Source organism: Pelophylax lessonae, assembly GCF_965119305.1.
Source record: "Pelophylax lessonae genome assembly, chromosome: 6".
NCBI lineage: Eukaryota > Metazoa > Chordata > Amphibia > Anura > Ranidae > Pelophylax > Pelophylax lessonae.
Genome location: NC_138773.1, coordinates 291,780,999 through 291,804,548, shown reverse-complemented (window position 1 = coordinate 291,804,548; position 23,550 = coordinate 291,780,999). Strand labels below are relative to the sequence as shown.

The window sequence follows — 23,550 nt, the reverse complement described above, 5'->3', positions numbered from 1 at the left end:
ACTCTGATAAAAGGACTCAGATGGGAACTCTGATGGGGATCCTGATGTAGGCGGGATTCTTTTGGGGACACTGATGTAAAGGGGACTATAATGGGGACCCTAATGTAAGGGGGAGCTAGGGGGGTGAGAAAGGTGCAGACTAAATGTATTTTTGTTCGGCCTGTTTTATTGGCTCACGTTTTTTTGGAATGTATTTGCTTTGTTTTACTGAAGTTCTTTCAGTTCAGTTATGTTATTCTGGATCATATCATGCTGACTACAAAAAAAAATCTCCAAGCAAAACATATTCATTCGTTTATAAAACTCAATATTTATAAAATATATAATGTGGCCCTCGTACTAAAAAGTCGGAGACCCCTGTTCTAGATGAATGACAAATGACCAATATCCAATGTCTTTGTGTACCACTATTTTTTTTTTTTGTTTAGTTGAGGCTATCTGCTGATCATTTAGTAGCATTTTTAAATAATTTCACCTAAATCATTTTTACTGTCTAGCTTTCAAAATGATTATGTCCCCTCTCCCCTTAAAAGCAATTAGTATAAATAAGTAAGACTAATTTTAGACATTAACCATTGATTATATTAGATAAGAGATACTTTCATTAGAACACCAAAGTATAAAGGAATTTCCATTTGCATCAGGCAAGTGATCATTGTCTGTGTTTCAATCTTCATATATTTTTGTAAACTCTATCACAACTTCAACCACAAGTGCTCAATCAATGGGTCGGTACCACAACCAGGGTCCCACAATCTGTTGTTTTGGGTGCCAGATTTACAATACCCTTAACTAGCACATCTGGGGTCTTGGAAAAATGGCAACATTAACTAAATATATTGCAGAAAGTGACACGCCTTTATTTGGCTGCCCAACTTCCAAAAGATTGACTACCCCTAAAAGATTGACCACTGTGGCTTTTGTAGAAGCCTCTGCGCTCTGCACTGAATTGTGTTTCCTACATCAAAACTACAAAAACAATTCAACGTTACTAAACCAAAATGTATTATGCAATTCTAACACGGGTTACATGGACTCTGTTGCCACCGGGAAAAGAAAGATTATTTGTTGAAGCACAAAGTTTGTTTTATACATAAAGTCTTCCCTGACAATTGTTGATAGGGTACTCTAGTTTTATCAACAAAAGTTCTTCAACCAGATGACAAATAGGGTGTCTCGCTATGGTAATTATAATCAGGACAAACTTTTTGCACAAGTTTATAGTCAATGCTGAAGAAAGCAATATATATGCAAATAACTTTAAAGGGTTTGGAACACAACCAGGATACGTGGCTCTGGGTTTGTTCTTGGTAACAGATTTTAGAAGGATCAAAGTTGCACAAAGCTGTCTTCTTTGCTCTGTCTGTTTTCTCATACTCAATCCGGCAATTGAAGGACTTGGTGTCTTTGTTCTCCTGGGTAGACTGAGCAGCAGGTTCAAACTCCACCACCTTGGAGGGTGGAACGAGACTCACAGAAACATTTCCGAGCCCTGTGGAATTATGACGAAAGTAAACACTGAAGGTTCCATTTCCATGGTCCACGATTTTGCCCGTGATGAGCAGGTTCAACTTGACAGTTTTGATATTAGAGTGAAAATCTCCCCAGCCGAACATTTTTTTAAACTTTCCAGTTTTAACTATAGGCCGCCGTTTAGTTCGTACTAGAGACTCTTGGGTGTCGGTGATGTTGGCGAGCCAGTTCCAAAAATGCTCTGTGGTGTCAAAGTAGGAGAGCTGACCTTGCCGTTGGAGAGCTGATTGCTTGACAAACAGACGTAGGGGGCTGTGAACCCTGCTGTGGGCCACATTGTTTGCAAGATTCTCAGAAGTGCCCTTCTCCGACCACTTTAGTGCATCTGTTGCTTGCAGTATTTCTTTGTCACAAAGAATCTAATAATTAAAAAAAAAGAAAAAACATTAAAGTACATTCATTAAATTAAAGCTTACATCACCACTTTGAAACATCTATGTTGTAAATAAAGCTAAATATAAAAAAAGCTTATATAAAAAAAAGGCACATTCACTCGTATGTAGGTATTGTCAAACAAACGTCGACTGACTTTTTTTTTCCACATTGACTCACATAGCCAAGTTAGTCATGGCCCGGTTTAAGAGCCAACAAAGGCACCTGACTTACTTTTTACAATGCACCACAGGGAAGGCATATATGTATCTTAAAACAAAACCAAAGAAAATTCCCAGCTCAACTTGCCAGCCAGCCTGCTACAGACCGAATGATCCTGTCTAACAGTTTGCGTTAAAAACAGGGGTTTAGTTAGCACACATTTGCTGCAGTGTGCTCCAAGGCACCCCAATATTTCTGCAGTCCTAACTCTTGTAAATTTTTGAGAGCCTCCACAGTGGAAGCACATACATTGTAAGAGATAGATAGAGAGCAGGTGAGCCTGGAGGGAGCCCACCCTTTAAAGGCACAGGGGCACACTGGACACCCAGCATATAGCGCCATGCCAGCAAAGTTGTCCAGTGTGTCCCCTCACCAATATTACATCAGTAACAAACAACTGGCCACTGCTTCTACCTATACCTGGCCTTCACAGCAAGGAGCACATGGAAGGGCAACGCATGCAAAACAAAACCCAGCTCAACTCGCCAGCCAATCTGCTACCAACCGAATTATCCTGTCTAGCAGTTGGCTGGTGAGTTGAGCTAGGAATTTTCTTTGGTTTTGTTTTGGATGCGTTGCCCTTCCATGTGCTCCTTGCTGTGAAGGCCAGTTATAGGTGGGGCAGTGGCCAGTTGTTCGTTATATGTGTAACTCAATCTTTGTTTTTTTGATTTAGTGAAAGGAAGGCCTAAACCCACTATCGGCTTATTTTTGTTGCCGTGTTCGGGAAAACTCTCTTCACTTCCTGTACTGAAGATTCAAGAAGAAACTAAAGGAAATCTATATATAAAAAAAGGCATACTGGCTTCTTAAACAGTAGTCACAAAAATAAGTGTCCCCATCAGTGATTTTTGCCTTACCACTTGTTCAGGTGAGAGCTCTATTTAAATATATTTTTATACTATTTATTATTTTATTGTATATCTTTATCTAAATTTGGATCTTTCATTGCTTCCTGTCTTGGTGATAATAATAGTCTCCGGGACAGATAGCAAGGGGGAATCTATGTAGTGGTGACACAGCATTAAAAATCTGACAAGGGTTCTAACCCTTCACCAATCTATTCATTGGTATAAAAAAGGTTTTGGCTATTCCTACACTTTAGTGTATATTTTGTGGTGCGCTGAGGGTCAGGTGTGTTTGCTTTGTGTGTTTATGTTAGGGATCAACCGATATAGTTTTTTCATTTCCGATACCGATATTTTGGTCATCGCGTATCGATATCGGCCGATATGGGCCGATATTTTCGTACATTTACGTTACATTTTTTTTACTTGACAGGTACTCTTGTGGAGGGATCTGGGAGTCTAAAATCCCCCAAACCCCTCCTCTGCACTTAAAAGCATTCAAAACGCCAAGTTTGGCTGTTTTGAATGCTGTTATTTTTTTGAATCTGGCGCCAGTACCTGGAAGTTATGTTATGACTTCACTTCCTGGTTTTTGCATGGAGACCCGATCAGAGCTGAATGCGGCTTTGATCGGGTCTTCAGCGGCCGTGCAGGCTGGTTGCCTGGGTCTCCCGGTGGGACGGGAGACCCAGGCGAGCCGCAGAAGGCGGCAGGAGGGGAGGCACATCCCCTCCCGCTCCTTGTAGTGACAGCCAAGCGGCTTCTTAGCCGCATCGGTTGTCATTACAAGACAGCTGACCGTCGACTATAGATGCCGGTACCGGAATGATGCCTCTAGCTGCAGGCATCACTCCGGTACAAGCACTTTCCAAAATATCGGTAATATTTGGGGATATATTGGGGAAAGTGCAAATCGGCCCTCGATATATCAGCTTTGCCGATAATCGGTCGATCCCTAGTTTATGTGTGTTGGGTTGCCAATTAAAAATGAAAAGCAAGGCACCCGTAGGGCATACATTGTAAGGTGTGTCCAGTGCTACGGCACATACCAAACATGCACAGACAATGTAAATGCGGTCTAAAAATCATGGCACAAATAAATTCCAGGGGAAATCTACTTTAACCCAGAATGTCTCTTAATAAAACACAGAAAACTCATTGATATTATGTCAATTGGTAGAAAGCATCAATATCACATAAAATTCATATAAAAATATATAATAATTTCATATAAAAATAGTTAAAAAAGTCACAAACACAGAGCACTAATTATTACAGCATCAATTATTAATGATGTTATTAACTATTTTTGTATGAAATCAATTATTATATATTTTTTTTTAATTAATTGTGTGTGATATTGATGCCGACATGCTGGGTTACTGTAGATTTCACCTGGGCATTATTTTTGACATGACCGCATTCACATTGCGTGCGCATATTGTATTGTGCCATAGCAATTGACACAGCTTGCTATTCTTTTTTAATAGTGCCCCATTGCATATAAATGCGCACACACCTGACCCTCAATGCACCACAACAAATACATACTATTTTTGTATTAAATAAATTATTATAATGTTTAAATTTTATATATTTTGGTATGAATTTTGTGGGATAATAATCCTTTTTGAATGCTGGAAATAAAGTCCTGTGTTTCATGATACTTTAGAAATGGTTCATTTTTGGGATGCCGGCACTCATAAATTGCCAACATCAAAAGGATTTGACCCAACTATTAAATTTAGTAAACCCAGAATGTGGAATCACTGCCAAGCCTTTGTCAGTATAACCAACTTCCTCAAGAAGACAGTACAGTAAAAGCTTCCATTCATCATGTGATGCTTTCCCATCTAGAACGCTGCAAACCACTTTTTTTCCTTTTTCATCCCTCCAGGTAATTGCTTATCTTTTTGTCTATGTATTCAACATGCCACTGTCAGATGCTGCTTATCTTTGTAATTCACCATTGGCTGTTCTTTATCCTTATAAATGACTATGTACATGAAAAAACGGATAAACTCCAGGTAAGAAGCTATAATCACATTTGCAGTGCATATACTGTATGTGAACTGTGCAAAAGGATTTTCAATTCTGTTCAGATACTCTTATGCCCCGTACACACGTGCAGATTATCTGAAGACTTTTGTCTGTAGACTTACCAAAACCATGTAATATGAGGTCAAACCTAAACACTTTCAATTTGTATGCAATCCGGCAGGCCCTTGCACTACATAGAAAAGGTAAATCTGAAGACAAAAGTCTTCAGATAATCTGCACGTGTGTACGGGGCATTAGAATTCAGACACCCCTGCCAGACAGCACAGCCAAGTCCTCAACCGTCACTGCTGAAAGCGGATCTTCACTGCATCTGAGCACCACAAACCAAAAACGCTATTTACTTCATTGTTATTATTCAAAGCAAACTCTACCATCCATCCATCCATGTCTCCATACTTTATGTTGTTGACAAATTGCTTTAAAAAAGGCCTACTACCATTTCTGGTTGTGGCCATCTTGAGTAGGAGCAAATGATTTATTTAATAATAGGAAAAAAGGCCGCTCTTAAGTCACAGTCAGGATAGGTAAACGATAATGAACCTAGGCAGCCAGTACAAAAAATACAACTATGGTAATGAAAAGATAAATAAAAGTACAGCGCCAATCATTAATATAGGACAAATCACTGAAAGGTAAGAGTCCAAATATTAAACGGATGATAATCCTCAATAAAACAGATATGAGAGTCCAGCCACCAAAGATGGAGTCAGTGCAAGGAAAACATCATCACCCCGTGCAACAGATTAGGTGTCAGCTTACCGGAAACCCTGGACCCCCTGTTAGGGTGGGTCACATGAGCGAGTGGTAAATGAATCCAGGAAGAGGGTCCTCTATAGTGCGGGTACCAATCCCAGGATGGTCTCAAGTGTGAAGTGGAAGTAGATGCAAAATTATTTATTTAGCATCTACTTCCATTCATCCACCCCCCTTAGCTCAAGCTGTAATGCAGGAGAGTGTGCTTAGCTGATAAAACCCTTCCTTCTCCCCTCCCCTCCTGAAGACTCCTGGGATGTATGACACCATTTGTCAAGGCAAGAAACCAGGAAGTAACTGAAGACATTTTAAAAAGAAGGTTTCAAACAAGTAAATATGACATACTTTCTTATGTATTTACTAATGCTAGCAGCATAAGGATTAAAATTAATCAATGTTGATTGAAAGAGTGCAGTTCCACTTGAGCAGCCACAGTTTGTTACAGAAAACACCCCCTGATTGCTGATTGAACTCTTCTCTGACGTCTATTCTTTCCTCTTTTTAACAGCAGAGCCTGATTGGCTGCTAGTGCTGGACCTCTTTCTCCCAGTTTAAATGCTGTTGTACAAGGGATTACCTGTGGCTTATATCCAGACAAATTCAGGTACATAAACTTTTTCTGCTATAAACACATTTCATGATGTTTTAATGCAGTGTTTCTCTATCTTTTTAGGTTGCAGCACCCTTTGATAGCAATGCACTATCTGTAGGCACCCCAGTCTAAAATATATAAAAACATAAATGTTACTTATCAATGGAAAACGTAGGCCTGGGACAATCTACGCAACCACCCTGATGAAATTAACTTCATATCAGACGCCGCATTTCACTTTGGAGGTTCCCCATCACATCAGAGATCTACCCCTACATGTCAGAGGTCCTCCCATCACATCAGAGTCCCTCTTATACATGAAAGCCCCCCATATTCCCTCCCATGTCCCCCATCACATCAGAGCACCCCCCTGGAACAAAGTTTTCCCATCCATCTCTGACAAACTGGTTCTTGTGTTTGAGGCATGCCGAAGAACCCAAGAGGTACGCCAGGGTGCCCCTGTACCCTGGTTTACAAACACCATTTTAATGTATGAATAATTTAATCAGGTTCTTTTTAATATCCGCTCTAAAGCAGCACTGCTACTTGTATAAACCCAGCCTGCAGCTTTGGAAGAAGAGGCTGTAAACAGTGGCCGAACTACAACAGCCGCTAAGGTCGCACTGGCAACCGAGCCCTGGCGTTCCTCCACTGGGGGGGGGGGGGGGGGCGGTGCCGGTGCCAGCACAAGGCACTATGTGCTGAATCCCAGAGCCCAGTGCCGGAACAAGTTCTGTCACTGAGCTTCAGTTACTTGCCTAACAGGGTGTGCTAGTGTGGGCAACCTGGGACACCTGCCCCTATATCTTGCAAGGTGCCCGGGGTCCCACACTGGTGATCTCCCCCTCTGTGCAGCCAGCATGTCTCCCTGCTGACTGCCTGCACACAGAACTCACTGAAGTCTCCTCCTCCTCGGCTCTTATGTTCTACTGTACACAGACAGGAGGACATTACAGGGAAAGAGCCGCGCTAATGATCTGAGGTCTGTGTTTATGGATTTATACAGAGGCAGGGGACACAGTAACTGGGAGGGGAGGGAAAGTAATACAGGGGTTGTTGGATTCAAAATCTCCTACAACACCTTCTAGCAAAAGTCCTCTCCCCTCCCAAAGCACCCCCCAGCACACGTCCTCTTACTACCCCCCTCCCCTAAATCAAAGAGATTCTACCTGCCAGATAGCCCCCATTGTGGTGCCTGGGACTCCTGTCACCCCTAGGACGATGCAGTGCCCCTGTCAGGCAAGTTACTGGAGCCAAGTGCCAGAGCATGTTCCCTTGCAGCTCCTGTACACCTGGATAGGAGGGGTAGGGGGGCAGCATATACGTAGAGGAACCAATTTCCTCCATTTTCTTTCTGCAGCTTTTCAGTAGGTGCAGGAGGAAAATGGAGGGGATCGGTTCCTCTACGCCCCTTCTATCCACCTCCTGCTGTGATCATACTCCTCTGCTCTCTCCTGGCCCCCCCTTATCCCCCACAGCGCTGCTGAATCCCCCCTCCCCTCTCCTGCCGGCTAGTGCAGGGGATGCTTTCAGAATGAAGAGGGGGGGAAGGAGCTGGTAAATGCGTCATTTACATGCCCCTTCCTTGTCTGACTGAATAGAGTCAGTGATCCCTACCGATCACTGACTCTGTCCATTTATAATTGAAGCATAGTAAACTGTGTTCATTCATAACTGTCTTTACTATGCTCCAGTTTGTGAATGAACAGGAAGTTCTGTACAGAGCTATTTCTGTACATTCATTCTACACAGCTGAGACTGCAGAGAAGGAGATTGAGGGCTGCGTCCTCAATCTCCTTTCTCTGTCTCAAGGGTAGAACATCAAAGGTCTGTTTAGACCCCTGATATCTCACCAAAGCCCCCCCAACAGGTCTCCTAAAAATTAAAAAAAATAAAATGATAAAAAATAAATAAAACTGTGAATAAATAACAAAATAAAAAAAAATTACTGACACCAGTGGTGGAACCACCAGGGTTGCAAAGGTCGCACTTGTGTCCGGGCCCTGGTGTTTCGCCACCATGGGGGGCCCTAGCTAGTGGTCAGGGGGCCCTTTATGGTTTCTTGCACTGGGACCTTGAAGGTTCTATTTACGTCTCTGGTTGTATATACACCCCCCCAACAAGCTGCGAGTCAGATCTTGATTTTCAAGCATTGGGCTCTGTGGGTTCTTCCATATGTTGTTTTATCACTACACCACAGCACACTGGCCATTACCATACTACTATGTGTATGTAAAAGCAGAAAGGACTAAATATGCAGTAAACAATAGCAGGAGAGAACCTGTTAGCTTCCTAGCAAGAGGGAGGAAATATTACAATGATAAATAGAGCAAGTTTGTTAAAGTAGAAAAACAAAGCTTGCTAATATATACAAAGTTCTGTGGTTTCTAGAAAGATGACTAATGTAAAAAGGCCGAAAATAGGGATGATTACATAAAGACACACAAACTATATGATTGTAGTTGGGCAATTTGGAAATACAACACAAAACCAGGCCTGTTGCATAAAGGCTTCCATAGTAATGAATAGCTGTATGCAGGTTTACGCCACTATTTGCATAAAGCTGAACTACAGTCTTATCTTTTTTTTCCCCCATACTTGTAGCAGGTTCTCTCCTGTGTTGAAACTGATTATTCTCAATTCCCTCCAAACCTGCATCCTCACATTATAACCCTTTGAAGATGCAGTCTCCTCTCTAATTCATCCGAAAGATCTTCTATCGGGTTGAGGTCAGGACTCTGTGCAGGCCAGTCAAGTTCCTCCACCCCAAACTTTATGGACCTTGCTTTGTGCACCGATCCAAATCATTTGGTGAAGGGGGGGATTATGGTGTGGGGTTGTGTTTCAGAGGTTGGGTTTGGCCCCTTAGTTCCAGTGAAGGGAACTCTTAAGGTGTCAGCATACCAAGAAACTTTGGATAATTTCATGCTTTCAACTTTGTGGGAACAGTTTCGGGATGGCTCCTTCCTGTTCCAGTGCACAAAGCAAGGTCCATAAAGACATGGATGAGCGAGTTTGGGGTGGAGGAACTTGACTGGCCTGCACAGAGTCCTGATCTCAACCCGATAGAACACCTTTGGGATGAATTAGAGTGGTGACTGTGAGCTAGGCCTTCTCATCCAACATCAGTGCCTGACCTCACAAATGCACTTCTGGAAAAATGGTCAAACATTTCCATAAAAGAAGAAAATGGTTGCACACCACCATGGAATCCAATGAAGAAAGTTTCTTTATTCACATAAGTGGTACAAGGTGCAGCAGGGTAGGACAGTAGACGCGTTTCACACGACTGCTACATGCTTGTTTACTACTGTGAACGTAGCAGTCATGTGAAACGCGTCTACTGTCCTACCCTTCTGTACCTTGTACCACTAATGTGAATAAAGAAACTTTCTTCATTGGATTCCGTGGTGGTGTGCGACCATTTTCTTCTTTTATGCTTCTCCTGGTGGCGAGCCGAGGTTCAGCACCCACCTTGAATCGTGGACTTTGACTAGCCTGGGCGGTGTTATCTCCCTTCATCAAACATTCCCATAGACACACTCCTAAACCTTGTGGACAGCCTTCCCAAAAGAGTTGAAGCTGTTATAGCTGCAAAGGATGAGCCAACTCAATATTGAACCCTACAGACCAAGACTGGGATGCCATTAAAGTTTAAGTGTGTGTAAAGGCAGGTGTCCCAATACTTTTGACAATACAATATAGTGCATTTTTTTAGCAGAGACCCTAGGGAATAAAATGGCGATCATTGCAATTTTTTACGTCACACTATATTTGTGCAGTGGTTTTTAAAATTTGTTTGTAAAAAAATAAATTTTAACCACTTCAATACCGGGCACTTTTCCCCCTTCCCGCCCAGGCCAATTTATATCTTTTAGCGCTGTTGCAATTTGAATGACAATTTCGCGGTCATGCAATACTGTACCTAAACCAAATTTATGTAATTTTTTCCCCACAACTAGAGCTTTCTTTTGGTGGTATTTGATTACCGCAAGGTTTTTTCTTTTTTGTTAAACAAATAAAAAAAGACCAAAAAGTTTGAAAAAAAAAAGTTTTTTGTTTATGTTATGAAATGTTGTAAATAGATACGTTTTTTCCTTCACGAATGAGCACTGATGAGGCCACACTGTCAGGCACTATTGGGGTGGCACTGATGGGGTAGCACTGATGGGGTGGCACTAATATGCGGTACTGATATGCAGCACTGATAGGTAGCACTGATATGCAGCATTGGTGGGCATTGATAGGCGGCACTGATGGGCAATGATAGGTGGCATTGATGGGCACTGATGGGCAATAATGGGCACTGGTAGGCAGCACTGATAGATGGCACTGGTGGGCAGCACTGATGGGGAGGGCACTGGCAGGCAGCACTGATGGGAAGGGCACTGGCAGGCTCCCTGAGCCCTGATTGCCATCCCTGGTGGCCATTGTGGGCATCCCTGGGGTCATGGGTGGGCATCCCTGGGGTCATGGGTGGGCATCCCTGGTGGCTCTAGTGGCACCCACCAAGGGTCTGCACTGGTAATCAATGCTCTGATTACCAGTGCAGACCCCCCCCCCCCTGTTAGGAGAGCCTCAGATCAACTCTCCTCTACTCGTGCCCGTCACAAACCGAGGAAAACCGATCAATGGCACTTCCTTTTTACTATGTGACCAGCTGTGATTGGACACAGTTGGTCACATGGTAAAGAGCCTGGGGACATGCAGAGCACATTATCCTGCTGCTGTCATATGACGGCGTATCAGCATAATACAACCACCTTCCCGCCGTCAATTCCCTACAGGGCAGGCAGGAAGTGGTTAATGAAAAAAAAAAACCCACAAAATATATCCTATTTTGTTTTTTTTTTTGTATAATATGAAAGATGATGTTACGCAGAGTAAATAGATACCTAACATGTCACGCTTTAAAGCTGCGCACGTTCGTGGAATGTAAACATCCCTTGTAATAGGAATAAGGATGGCAGGTCCTCTTTATGGAGAGATCTGGGGTCAAAAAGATCCCAAATTTCTTCTTTACCTTTAAAAGTAAAAGATAAAAAAAATAGTTTTGATCTTTTGCTTTAAAAAAAAAAAAATTGTTTACTTCCACCCTGGACCAAAAGTGACGTCATGACGTCGCTCAGGTCCTCCAAGGCCATAGAGGCAATCAGAGACAATCTAGTCTTTTATCGCCTCTGTGACCAGCCAGTGGCACCATCGGATCATTTCTTGGACAAGCTGGGGGGAAACCGTAAGCCCAAGAGACACCAGGAAGGGTTGTCCCCTCCTGCTGCTTCTGAATGCATTCCAGCAGCTTGGAACGCTTTCAGGAGAGGGCCAGTCCCCGGCTGCCAACAGAAATACTGGGGTTACGGCTGATATCTTCAGCCAAAACCCCGGTAAACCACTTGCAAACCGCAACATATATATGCATTGTGGCTGGCAAGTGGTTAATTGAAACATTTTAATTGCATGTTGATTAGGGAAGAGGGGGAGGGGGGGGTATTATATGCATACACTTTGTGCACATTAGCTTTAATGTCAGACTTGACTATTATAATAAGGCAGGGAGGCCATATCATCTGATGCGCCATTTGAGAAATGAACGGAGGATATTTACAACTGATCCAAATTTTTTTGAGCTGCATAGAACAGGAAATTTTCCTTTAAGAACCGTTTCTCCTAGAACTATGAATGGCATTAACAGGGACAAAAAAAATGCTTTGGAAAGAAAAATCGTTGCACTTAATCTGTCCGAGCTGGCGGATCTCAAAGCATTCATCAAGACTTGAGTAATTTGTATCTTGGCCGAGCTTATGAATTTCACAAAAGCATCTACAGCCGCTAGATTCCCCGATATTATTGTCCTGCTGAATGTGCCGTCCTGCAAGATTAATAACATGAATTTGTTTTACATCAATTAAAGGAAGGAATTGACATTCTTTTGTTGGAGAAGGCTGGCAGATCTAACAATACACGTCACAGCAGTTGAGACGCCAAAAAATAAAACATTAACATTTTTTTGGTCATTCTTTCTTCTATGAAGTTTTGATTATATTGATTTTTTTTTTTTTTTCAGAATGATGGACAAGTGCTACCATAGTGTCGATGAGCTAGTAGTAATAAGGATAGTTTTTAGGCTACATTCACACCTGAGCGTAGCGTTTTCGCGCGTTTTTACCGCGATTTTACCGCAATTTTTACCGCAACTTTACAGCGATTTTACCGCGATTTACAGGCGTTTTTTGTGCAGGCGTTTTTAGATTGAATAGAGACCAATGGAAAACGCCTGTAATCTGCCCAAAAAGAAGCTCATGTACTTTTTTGAGCGTTGGGCGTTTTGCTCACAGCGTCAAAACACTCAGATGTGAACAGGGGCCATTGAAATGAATAGGATTTGTCTTGTTGGGCGTTTTGAGAGCTGATCCTAGAGCAGAAAAACTCCCCAAAAACGCCCCAAAACGCCTACATGTGATAGGGTTAGGGTTAGGATTAGGGTTAGGGTACAGTTTTCTAGATTTGTTTGCTGAGAACATTATAATGTGCTGTTTTGTTCGGATTAAGGGAATAGAATATTATACATGAATCTACTAATGACTGACTGACTCATTAGTAGAATGGGGTGTCTACACTTTCCTAAAAAAGTTATACTAAGACAATTGTTAGTATGCACACACGTGCTCAGTATAGCTAGGGCCAGTGCTGATGGGCTTTTGTTCAATTCAGAACTGCTTCTGTCTCTATACAAATCTATTGAAATAATAAAGCTGCTGGTTCAGGGCAAATGCAGGTCACTTGAACCTTCATGAATTCTGATTGAACCCAGAAGTCTCTCAAGCTGATGTCAAAAGTAGGGATTGACCGATTATCGGTACCACCGATATATCGGGAGCCGATATGCACTTTCCCCGATATAATGGAATCGGCCACTGAGGTTACCGATATTGCCGAAATTTCGGGAAAGTGCTGTACCAGAGTAATGCCTGCAGCTAGAGGCATCACCCCGGTACCAGCGTCCATAGCCAACGGTCAGCTGTCTTGTAATGACAACTGATGCGGCTGAGAAGCCGCTCGGCTGTCATTACAAGGAGCGGGAGAGGACGCCCCTCCCGCTGCCTTCGCCCGGGTCCCTGGTCTGGTCGCCGTACAGAAGACCCGATCAAAGCCGCATTCGGCTCTGATCAGGTCTCCATGTAAAAAACCCAGATCATGAGTACTTCTGGGTACTCGGCGCCACATTAAAAAAACTCACAGCATTCAAAACAGCCAAACTTGGCATTTTGAATGCTTTTCAGTGCCGAGATGTGGTTTGGGGTCTTTTAGACCCCCAGATCCCTCCACAAGGAGTACCTGGAAAAATAAATAAAACATTTTTACATGTCCGAAAATATCGTCCGATACCGATATCTGATGACCAAAATATCAGTATTGATATCGGCATTAAAAAAGATATCGGTCGATCACTAGTCAAAAGCATGCTGAATTTCTCCATGGAAGCCCATTGATTCAGACCTTGCTTTTCAGGTGGGAGGTAGACATTGGCAAAAAAATAAAAGGAACCTAAAACCTGAACCTGAAAGAAGACCGCACATACTCACCTTTTAAAGTCCGAAGGGAAAATAACTCTTCTGGGAGTGTCCATCTCCTGGGTTCCCAGCGGCTCTCATTGGTTCCTCCTGCTTAGCTCCACATCACCAGTGTGTCCTGTAATGGGTGGAGATCAATGGAAGGAACCAATAAGAGCTGTGGGGGCAGGGGAGGACTGGGGCAGGGGGGCAAATGCCCCCTGGGCTGCTCTGATACCCCATAAAATTCCCTACCGCTGACCTACTGAGTGCGGGTTGAAGAAAAAGACAGGGCGCAGGCCTCCCCCTCCCAGCATGGATGGTGTAAACTGTGTTTAAACAGAAGCTGGTTCCATGCCCCACTGGAGCTACAACCGAATTGTCAAAACTCCCCCCAACTGCCCCCTGCTGGCCAGGTCAGGAACCCAGTTTCGGCCTGTGAGTAGAGAGTACCTGGAGCTGAGCTTCAGCCTGCAATGGGGGTCAGGAGGAGGCCGGGAAGAGGAAGAGTGGGAGGGGGCGAGGCGCTGCCCCATGGGTCTCTGGTTTGTACTTGCCCCCTGGGCCAAAAGTTGTCAGTCAGCCCCTGGGATCCAGGATTTGGATATGCCAAGAGGTGGCAGTTTTAATACAGACTTCAAGAATAAAAAATCTCATCATCGGAGTGGAGTTCAGCAGGAGAGGTGAGTTCACAGATATGACTAGCCACTTGCCGATCGCCCACAGTACATTTACGGCATCCCTTTGACGTTGAAAACTGTTGTTATGGCAGCAGCTACCCCATTATTTGTTTGTAATGTGGGTGATTCTCTTTTAGATAAAAGTGGTCCCAGCGGCGGATTTGCCATGGAATCACTTTTAGAGGCGGTGGGAGAGGTGCCCCCCCCCTTTCCACTGCTCCCGGTCATCTCTGAGCTTACCGGAGCCATCAGTAAACCTGGAACCAATCCCTCAGATGCCTGGGCAAGGTAGTGAGGGCAAGATAGTTCCCACTCAGCTCTATGTACTTGGAGGACCGGAGCAATGTCTGATGTCACTTCCGCCTCTGGTGCCTAAAGGGTTTATTTTTTTATGAGATGTAAAATGTTATTTTTTATTTCTTTCTTTTAAGGGTAAATTAGAGATTTGGGGTCTTTTTGACCCCAGATGTCTCAATAAAGGGACCTGTCATGCTTATTTCTCTTACAAGGGATGCTTACATTCCTTGTAATAGGAATCAAAATGATCCAAAAAACTAAAAATAAATTAGGTGTAAAAATAAATAAGAAACATTTTTTTTATAGCGCCCCGTCCCTCTGTGCTCACGCGCAGAAGCAAACGCACCCACAGATATAAACAGAGGTAAAACCACACATGTGAGCTATCGCTGCAATCGTTAGAGCGAGAGCAATAATTGTAGCACAGGACCCTCTCTGTAACTCTAAACAGCTAACCTGTAAAAAATTGTAAACTTCGCCTATGGAGATTTTTCAGTACTGTAGTTTGTTGACATTCCACGAGCGCACAATTTTAATGCATGACATGTTAGGTATCTATTTACTGGGCGTAACAACATCTTTCAAATTCTACCAAAAAATTGGGCTAACTTCAGTGTTTTATTTTGTGACATAAAATATTGCAACAATCGTCTATCCTCTAGGGTCTCTGCTAAAAAAAAAAAAAAATATATATATATAAAAAATGTTTGGGTGGTCCTAAGTAATTTTATAGCAAAAATACGAATTTAAACTTGAAAACAAAAACTTCCAGAAAAGGATTGGTCAGCAAGTAGCTTGGTTCAAATTGATAGGGTTACTTTAGGGAAAAATCAACAGGGAAATGCGCAGGATCCCATTACAGACCTAGATCAAAAAAAAAATGCCAGCTGGCAGGCTGTCATGATTGAGGATAGCCCTGATCCTTGCCCTTATTAAGGAATCAAGTTGTCAATGACAGCTCATATATTTCATAAGATAATGCTATAAAGTGATATTTAAGCATTTTGTTGGTGTTGTTTTTGTTTTTAAATACTAAACATGTCATACTTACCCTGATCCTCTTCTTCTCGGGTCCCCCGCTGGCGCTCCTGGCTCCTCCCCCAAGACCAGTGCCCCCCAATAGCAAGCCGCTTGCTATGGGTGCACCAGTGCGTACTTGCTCCTTAGCCCCACTCTATGCGTCCATAAGACTTGGTCCTTCCCCCTGCTCTCTCCTCATTGGCTCGCTGACTGTGATTGATAGCAGTGGCAACCAATGGCTCCAGCTGCTGTGTCAGTCAATGAGGAGAGTGAGACCTGGTACAGCCGAGGGTCCTGTGCACATCGCTGAGGGGGCTCAGGTGAGTATAGGGGGGGGGGAATCACAGAAGGGTTTTTGCCTAAATGCATGCAGGTAAAAAACCTTCAGCCTTTACAACCACTTCAAAACCTGTAAAGAAGGAGATAGCTCTGCGTTGCTGTCCTCCCTTCTAACACTGCTCCCTGGTCTACATTGTAAGCCTTCAGCTTGAATGCGGACTCACTACCATGGACAAGTATGCAGAGCAGGAGTTCAGCTGGCCATACACCAATAGATTTTTGAATGAACATTTGTACTAAAATTTGTAGTACATTCAATGGCTTGACGATTGTCGTTCAAAAGTACTTCAAGATTTCAGTTACTTTTAACATTCCATTTTTAGAATGAATTTACTTTACCCAACCAACACCACATTCACTAATATAAATTTCTACATTGAGAACATTTTTCCATCCTGCTCCTTCGAATTTTCTCAGAACTTCACTCAAAAACTAACCCAACTAACGATTAGGAAATTGAAAGAAAGTTTAAAAACTAAATTCTACTAGTGTGTGGGCAGCTTAAAGTGGGGCCCCACCCAAAAGGGGAAGCGCCGCTTGTTTGCTTCCTTCCCCCCTTCAGGGGAGGGGGGAGCGGATACCTGTTAAAACCAGGTCCCAGCTCCCACTTCTGGGTAAGATTGCCACAATTGTTGTGTGGCGATCTATGTAATTTCTGGCCCCTCTTCCTTCCCCCTCCTGCCTTCTGGGAGACACACAGGTCCCAGAAGACAGTGGGGCCATTTAGAAAGGGAAGTGCGACTTGCGCATGCGCATTAGTAAACAGGCTGTGAAGCCGCAAGGCTTCACTTCCTGTTTCCCTTAGTAAAGATGCCGGCGCCTGCACCCGGAGCTGATGGACGGATCGCTTGAGGTGCCGCCAACGCTGGACAGATAAATGTCCTTATAATAAAAGTCAGCAGCTACAGTATTTGTGGCTGATGACTTTACATTTTTTCCCTCAGACTGGAACCCCACTTTAACTGCTTGTTCCGGGTCTATAACTCTAAAATAATGAAGCCAGAGGATAAACATAACAGCTAGGCAATTTGCATTATAGGCAGCCAACAAAATGACACCTTATGCATTTTTCTCATGAAAAATTTCCTTTTCTGTGTTTTCATGTTCCCACACTTCTCCTTTAAGCACCTCAATACCGGGCACTTTCACCCTCTTCCTGCCCAGGCCAATTTTCAGTTCTTAGTGCTGTCACACTTTGAATGACAATTGCGCGTTTATGCTACACTGTTCCCAAATTAATTTTTTTTATAATGTTCTTCCCTCAAATTGAGCTTTCTTTTGGTGGTATTTAATCACAGCTGGGTTTTTTAGTTTTTGCTAAAAACGAAACAAAAAAAAATTGTCCTTAGTTTCTATCAGAAAATTTTGTAAATAAATAATTTTTCTCCTTCACTGATGGGCACTGATGAGGCGGCACTGATGAGGAGGCCCTGATGAGGAAACACTAATATGCAGCACTGATGAGCACTGATAGGTGGCACTGATGGGCAGCACTGATGAGCACTGATAGGTGGTACTGATGGGCAGCACTGATGAGCACTGATAGGTGGCACTGATGGGCAGCACTGATGGGTCGGAGTGATGAGCAGCACTGATGGGCAGGCACTGAAAGGTGGCACTGATTGGCCTGACTGATGGGCACAGACTGGTGTCATCAATGGGCATTTTTGGGGCTGCATTGTGATCAGTGTCCTGATTGCCTATACACATCTCCCCTGTGAGGAGATGCCGCTGATCAGCTCTCCTCTCCTCACACTCTGTCAGTGTGAGGCGTGGAGACCCAATAAATGGCAACTCCTTGTTTACATGTGACTGGCTGTGATTGGACACAGCTAGGTAAAGAGCCGCAGCCGCGGCTAAACTGGGCACCGTCATATGACATCTTGCTAGAGCAAGAGCCGCCCCACTCCGCAATAATTTGTCTATGCGAGGGCGGGAGGCGGTTAAGCTGTTTTACCTGCCAAAGTATTTGTATTTCTGTCCATTCTGTCCTGAGATTTACACAGCACAACCTGGCGGGTAACACAACCTTCTCTATCACAGATAAGCAATCCACTGCTAACACTGCCCCACTCTCAGCCTGGTGATTGAAAAGCAAAGCATATGCAGAAGATTGATGAGGTCATCTCTCTGCTCTCTCCTCATGTTAGTGTGTTTCTTTTCAGCATATTTGCATGCAGCACACCTCCCAGTGCTGCCCCTCCCTCTCCCAGACTGAGCACTGTTGTACTGGCAATTCCAAGAGGCTGACAATAATCCAAATTCAGGTATTAGTTGCAATAAAAAAATGAATGATATATTGATGAGTACAGAGACACCCTTTGTAACGGACCCTGTACTCAAGAAGAGTATGTCCGCCGTATAAGCTTCCCTTGCCTGGTACCAGCATGATCCACGATCCCTTAGCCCACCCAGTCACTTGTCCACTTGTCGAGACATCAGTGTAGGGTGGTAAGAAGCATTAGACTGTTTATTCAAACACAGGCACAAAGAGATATACATTCAGGGGACAACCCCCCCCCCTTTGCATAATTACACAGGGCGGGGTAAACTACTTCCCGTAACATGACACACAGGTATATTCAACTTTCCAACAGTAGACAGTCTTTAGGAAGGGCTTTCGGAGAAATCCCCCCTCCCCTCTAGCAGCTAATCCACATACACATATACATCCCATAATAGGTTGATCCCAAGGCAGACAGAAGCAGTAGAACAATGGGATACAGGCACCTAACAATAACAAACCCCACATATAGGGTCTGCCTTTCATTACCAGTGACGGTGACTACTGTCACACCCTTATACATCTTTTTATCTGCTTAAATTTCATCTGTAAGTGGCAACTCGATAAATGGCAACTCCTTGTTTACATGTGACTGGCTGTGATTAGACACAGCGGATCACATGGGTAAAGAGCCGCAGCCGTGGCTAAACTGGGCATCGTCATTTGTCTATCCCAAGGCAGTCAGAAACAATAGAACAATGGGATATAGGCACCTAACAATAACAAACCCCACATATAGGGTCTGTCTTTCATCCCCAGTGACGGCGACTACCGTCACACCCTTATGCGTCTTTTTATCTGCTTAGAGTTCCTCTGTAAGGCTCAGAAGTGATGCAACAGCATGGCACTACTAAAAGGGAGAATAAAAGTAACAAATTGTATTTGATTTGCGATCATCCCTGGAAACCGCTTCATTCATGAAGATTATGTTAAGGACCGGGAATACTTTATATTCAGAAACTAAAACAATTGCCGGCTTCCCATGATACAGAAATCAAATTGCTTGTAATTTTCTAAGCGTGATTCTTAATGAGCACTTTTGGTGCCAGGGCTGCCGGTGAACAGCAAGTTTCCCAGTTAGAAGCGGAGATCAGTGGCGGCTGGTAGGACAGGGCTCCTTGTAAGCTGTACATGATCTGTAAGGACTCATTGCTTCCTACACTGATTCATGCTGCATTCCCACATATGAAAAATATCCAGGCTTTTTCTGGTACTTTTTGTTTACAAGTTTAAATCAATATTTCTTGCTAGAAATTGCTTATAACCCCAAAAACATTATACAATTTTTTTTTTAATCAGAGACCCTAGGGAATAAAATGGCGATCGTTGCAGTTTTTATGTCACAGTATTTGCTCAGCGGTTTTTGGAAAGAACACAGTTTATTGAATTTAAAAAAAAATTATATATACCCCAATTATTCTAAATAATGTGAAAGATGACATTACGCCGAGTAAATAGATACTTAACATGTCACGCTTTAAAACTGCACATGCTTGTGAAATAGCGACAAACTACGGTACTTAAAAATCTTCATAGGCGATGATTTAAACGTCTTTACAGGTTAGCTGTTTAGAGTTACAGAGAAGTTCTAGCACTAGAATTATTTCTCTCGCTCTAACGTTTGCGGCGATAGCTCACATGCGTGGTGGGAATACCGTTTACATATGCATGTGTGACCTACTTATCTGTTTGCTTCTGTGCGTGAGCAAGGAGGGATAGGGTGCTTTAAATTTTTTTTTTCCTTATTTATTTAACTTTTTATTTTTACACTGTCCCTTTAATTTTTTTTTTTTTATTCCTATAACAAGCAATGTAAACATCCCTTGTAATAGAAATAAGGATGGCAGGTCCTCTTTATGGAGAGATTTGGGGTCAAAAGCACCCCAAATCTCTTTTCTTTATCTTTAAAGCAAATTTAAAAAAAATATATGATTTTTTAACTTTTCCTCTAAAAAATAAATAAATATATATTTATTTCCATACGGGAGGTGGTGTCGCTCACGTCACCCGCTGCTGTCTCGGCAGTCGGCCGAGGAAGCATCAGCTCCCAGCTTTTCAAACTTGTTTTACCGCTTCTATCTTGTAAGTGCAATATTTTATCAAATAAAATGGTGTGTTCATACAGTGTGCACTTAGATTCTGTTTTTATCTTTGACGGCTGTGCTGTGTGAGTGCCTGGGATGAGGATACCGCATTGCCATCCAGGAGGATCATATCCCCATATGCGGATGTCCGTAGTGTGTGTTGGTGATTGACCCTCTGTGATGTTCTGACCTCATTTGACCCACTGGTGACTCGGGGGTCTTTTATTGAGGAGAGCGCAGTGGAATGTCTCTTGGTGAAGGGAGTCTCATCACACATCAGTTATTGCCTGGCACCTTTTTGGGCTTCTGCTGTCATCTCTTGACAAAGGAATCTATATGAACTTTCATATGTGTTCACATGTACTTTTTATATGCATTTTATGAAAATTCGTTTATTTATTGTCTTTCTTCATAATATTTATTTCCAGCCTGGACTGGAAGTGATGTCATCGCTTGTATCCTCCAAGGCCATATAGTCCATCAGAGAGTACCTACTCTTTGATCACTAATGGGAGCAGTTGGCCTCACTGCTGGATTGGTTCTCGGGTGAATCGTTGGAAACGGTACAGCCGAGAAACACCGGCGAGGGGGGGGACACGTCCCCTCCCACTGCTTCAGAAATTGCTCCAGTGTCTCATGAGCCATTCAGAACAGTTCCATAACAAAGCCTGCTGCCGGCTGCAAAAAGCATTAGCGGGGTTATGGCTGATATCTTTGCTTTGTGTATTTCTTCCAGATCTGTGCAGTAATCCAATGTGAGACATTCCTCTGTACAGGAACCTCCTGTAATAAAGATCGCTCACTACTGCCCTCTCTCCTTGTGCAGGGGGACTGGTCTGGTCTCCACCTCTCCTGTAGTTTTCAGCAGACTGCCTGTAGTGGGCAGAGCTTACTGGGTTCCTCCCACAGCTCTACTCTGCGCAGTCTATGTACAGCACAATGATGATGTTACTGCTATTTCTACAAGGTAATGTCTGGATTTGCAAAGAGAATTGGTGCACATAAAGTGGATTTATATCCTTTGGGGCCATTCAGGAATATATAAGAATAATCATATTTATGCCCGGAGATCAATTTTAAAGAAGCACGAATGTAGTTTTATCAAATTAAAAAATACAGAAATAAGCCATGTCTATAATGGGCCCCATTTGTCAAATGATGACTAGTTGATTTGCAACTAATATGTCATTAATGGCGGTACTGGCAGTGGGGATAATTATTGCTGAGCTGCCTGTGATGCAAAACATCGCATTGAAGCCATGTATGTGTATACTGCCATCTGAATGGACACACAGAGCTGCAGCTTGGGCGCCCCCATAGCAAGCTGCTTGCTGTGGGGGCACTTGACAGGAGGGAGGGGCCAGGAGCACAGAAGAGGGACCCGAGAAGAGGATGATTCGGGCTGCTCTGCACAAAACCAACTGCACAGAGGAGGGCAGTATAACAGGTACATGTTTGTTATTTTTAACAAAAAAAAAAGACTTTAGTATAACTTTAAAGTGGTTGTAAAGACTGAAGGTTTTTTACCTTCATGCATTCTATTAGACACAGCACATGTCGATCAGTGGGTGCCGGCCAATGGATGACTGCTGGCACCCGCTAATCTGCGAGGAGGAAGGCAGGACAGAGCTCTGTGTATGTACACAATACAGATCTCTGTCCTGTCAGCAGGGATTTGCTGGTTTTTATTTCCCTTCAAAGCAGGGAATAAAATCCAGCACATCCCTTAATGAAAGCACCTCACAGTAAACACACAAGTAGTGTTAGGCACAAAGGCAACCCTTTGATTGCCCTCAGATGCTTAACCCCTTCCCAGCCAGTGTCATTAGTACAGTGACAGAGCAGATTTTTAGCACTGATCACTGTATTAGTGTCACTGGTTCCTACAAACTGTCAAAAGTGTCCATGTCAGATTGTCCACCGCAATATCGCAGTCTCGCTTTAAGTCGCTGATTGCCACCATTACTAATAAAAAAAAAAGCCTAAAAACATTTCAGTATATATAATATAGTTTGTAGACTTTATAACGTTTGCCGAAGCCATCAATATATACTTATTTGGATGTTTGTTACCAAAAATATGTAGCAGAATACATGTTGGCCTACATTTATGAGAAATTTAGATTTTTTTTATTGGATATGTTTTATAGCAGAAAATAAAAAAATGTTTTTTTTTTTTTTTTTTTTTTTTACATTTTCGTTCTACTTTCATTTATAACAAGTGTCAGTTAGTGTAGATTGTCTACCGCAATATTGCAGTCTCGCCTTTAGGTCACTGATTGCCGCCATTACTAATAAAAACATTTTTTTTTTAAATTCCAGTATATATCCCATACTTTGTAGATGCTATTGGGATTTTTTTTTTACCAAAAATATGTAGCAGAATACATATTGGCCTAAATTGATGAAAAAATCTAAATTTACTAGTAAAAAAAAAATGAAATAAAAATGACATAAATATTTCCCCTAGTTTGTAGATGCGATAACTTTTGTGCAAACCAATCAAAATACGCTTATTAGGACTTTTTTTAATCAAAAATATGTAGCAGAATACAAATTGGCCTAAAATGATGAAAAAATTAGATTTTTACATTTTTTTATTATCCAAATGCAATCAGTAAATCCTACGAGCATCCAAGTAATAATTTAATTGCCGCAAGCACTCCACTATCTCACACAGTGTAAACAATTGTATCAAAAAATGTGCAGAATTTTTTGATACAATTTTTATTGGATATGTTTTTTAGCAGAAAGTAAAAAGTATTGTTTTGTTTTCAAAATTTTCGATTTTTTTGTTTATAGCCAAAAAATAAAAACCGCAGAGGTGATCAAATGCCACCAAAAGAAAGCTCTATTTGTGGGGAAAAAAGGACATCAATTTTATTTGGGTACAGCATCGCAGGACCATGCAATTGT

The 23,550-nt window shown here is 42.6% G+C and overlaps 1 protein-coding gene across 1 annotated transcript in view; it reads right to left on the bottom strand.

Moving 5' to 3' along the window:
• Nucleotides 1–272: 272 nt before the first annotated feature.
• The window catches only part of NXPH2 (neurexophilin 2), a 197,106-nt gene continuing 173,828 nt past the window's right edge, over nucleotides 273–23,550 (bottom strand). The window contains exon 2 of the mRNA XM_082262106.1: nucleotides 273–1,892. Coding sequence (XP_082118232.1) covers nucleotides 1,152–1,892 — 741 coding nt within the window. The 3' untranslated portion in view covers nucleotides 273–1,151. The remainder of the gene's footprint in view (nucleotides 1,893–23,550) is intronic.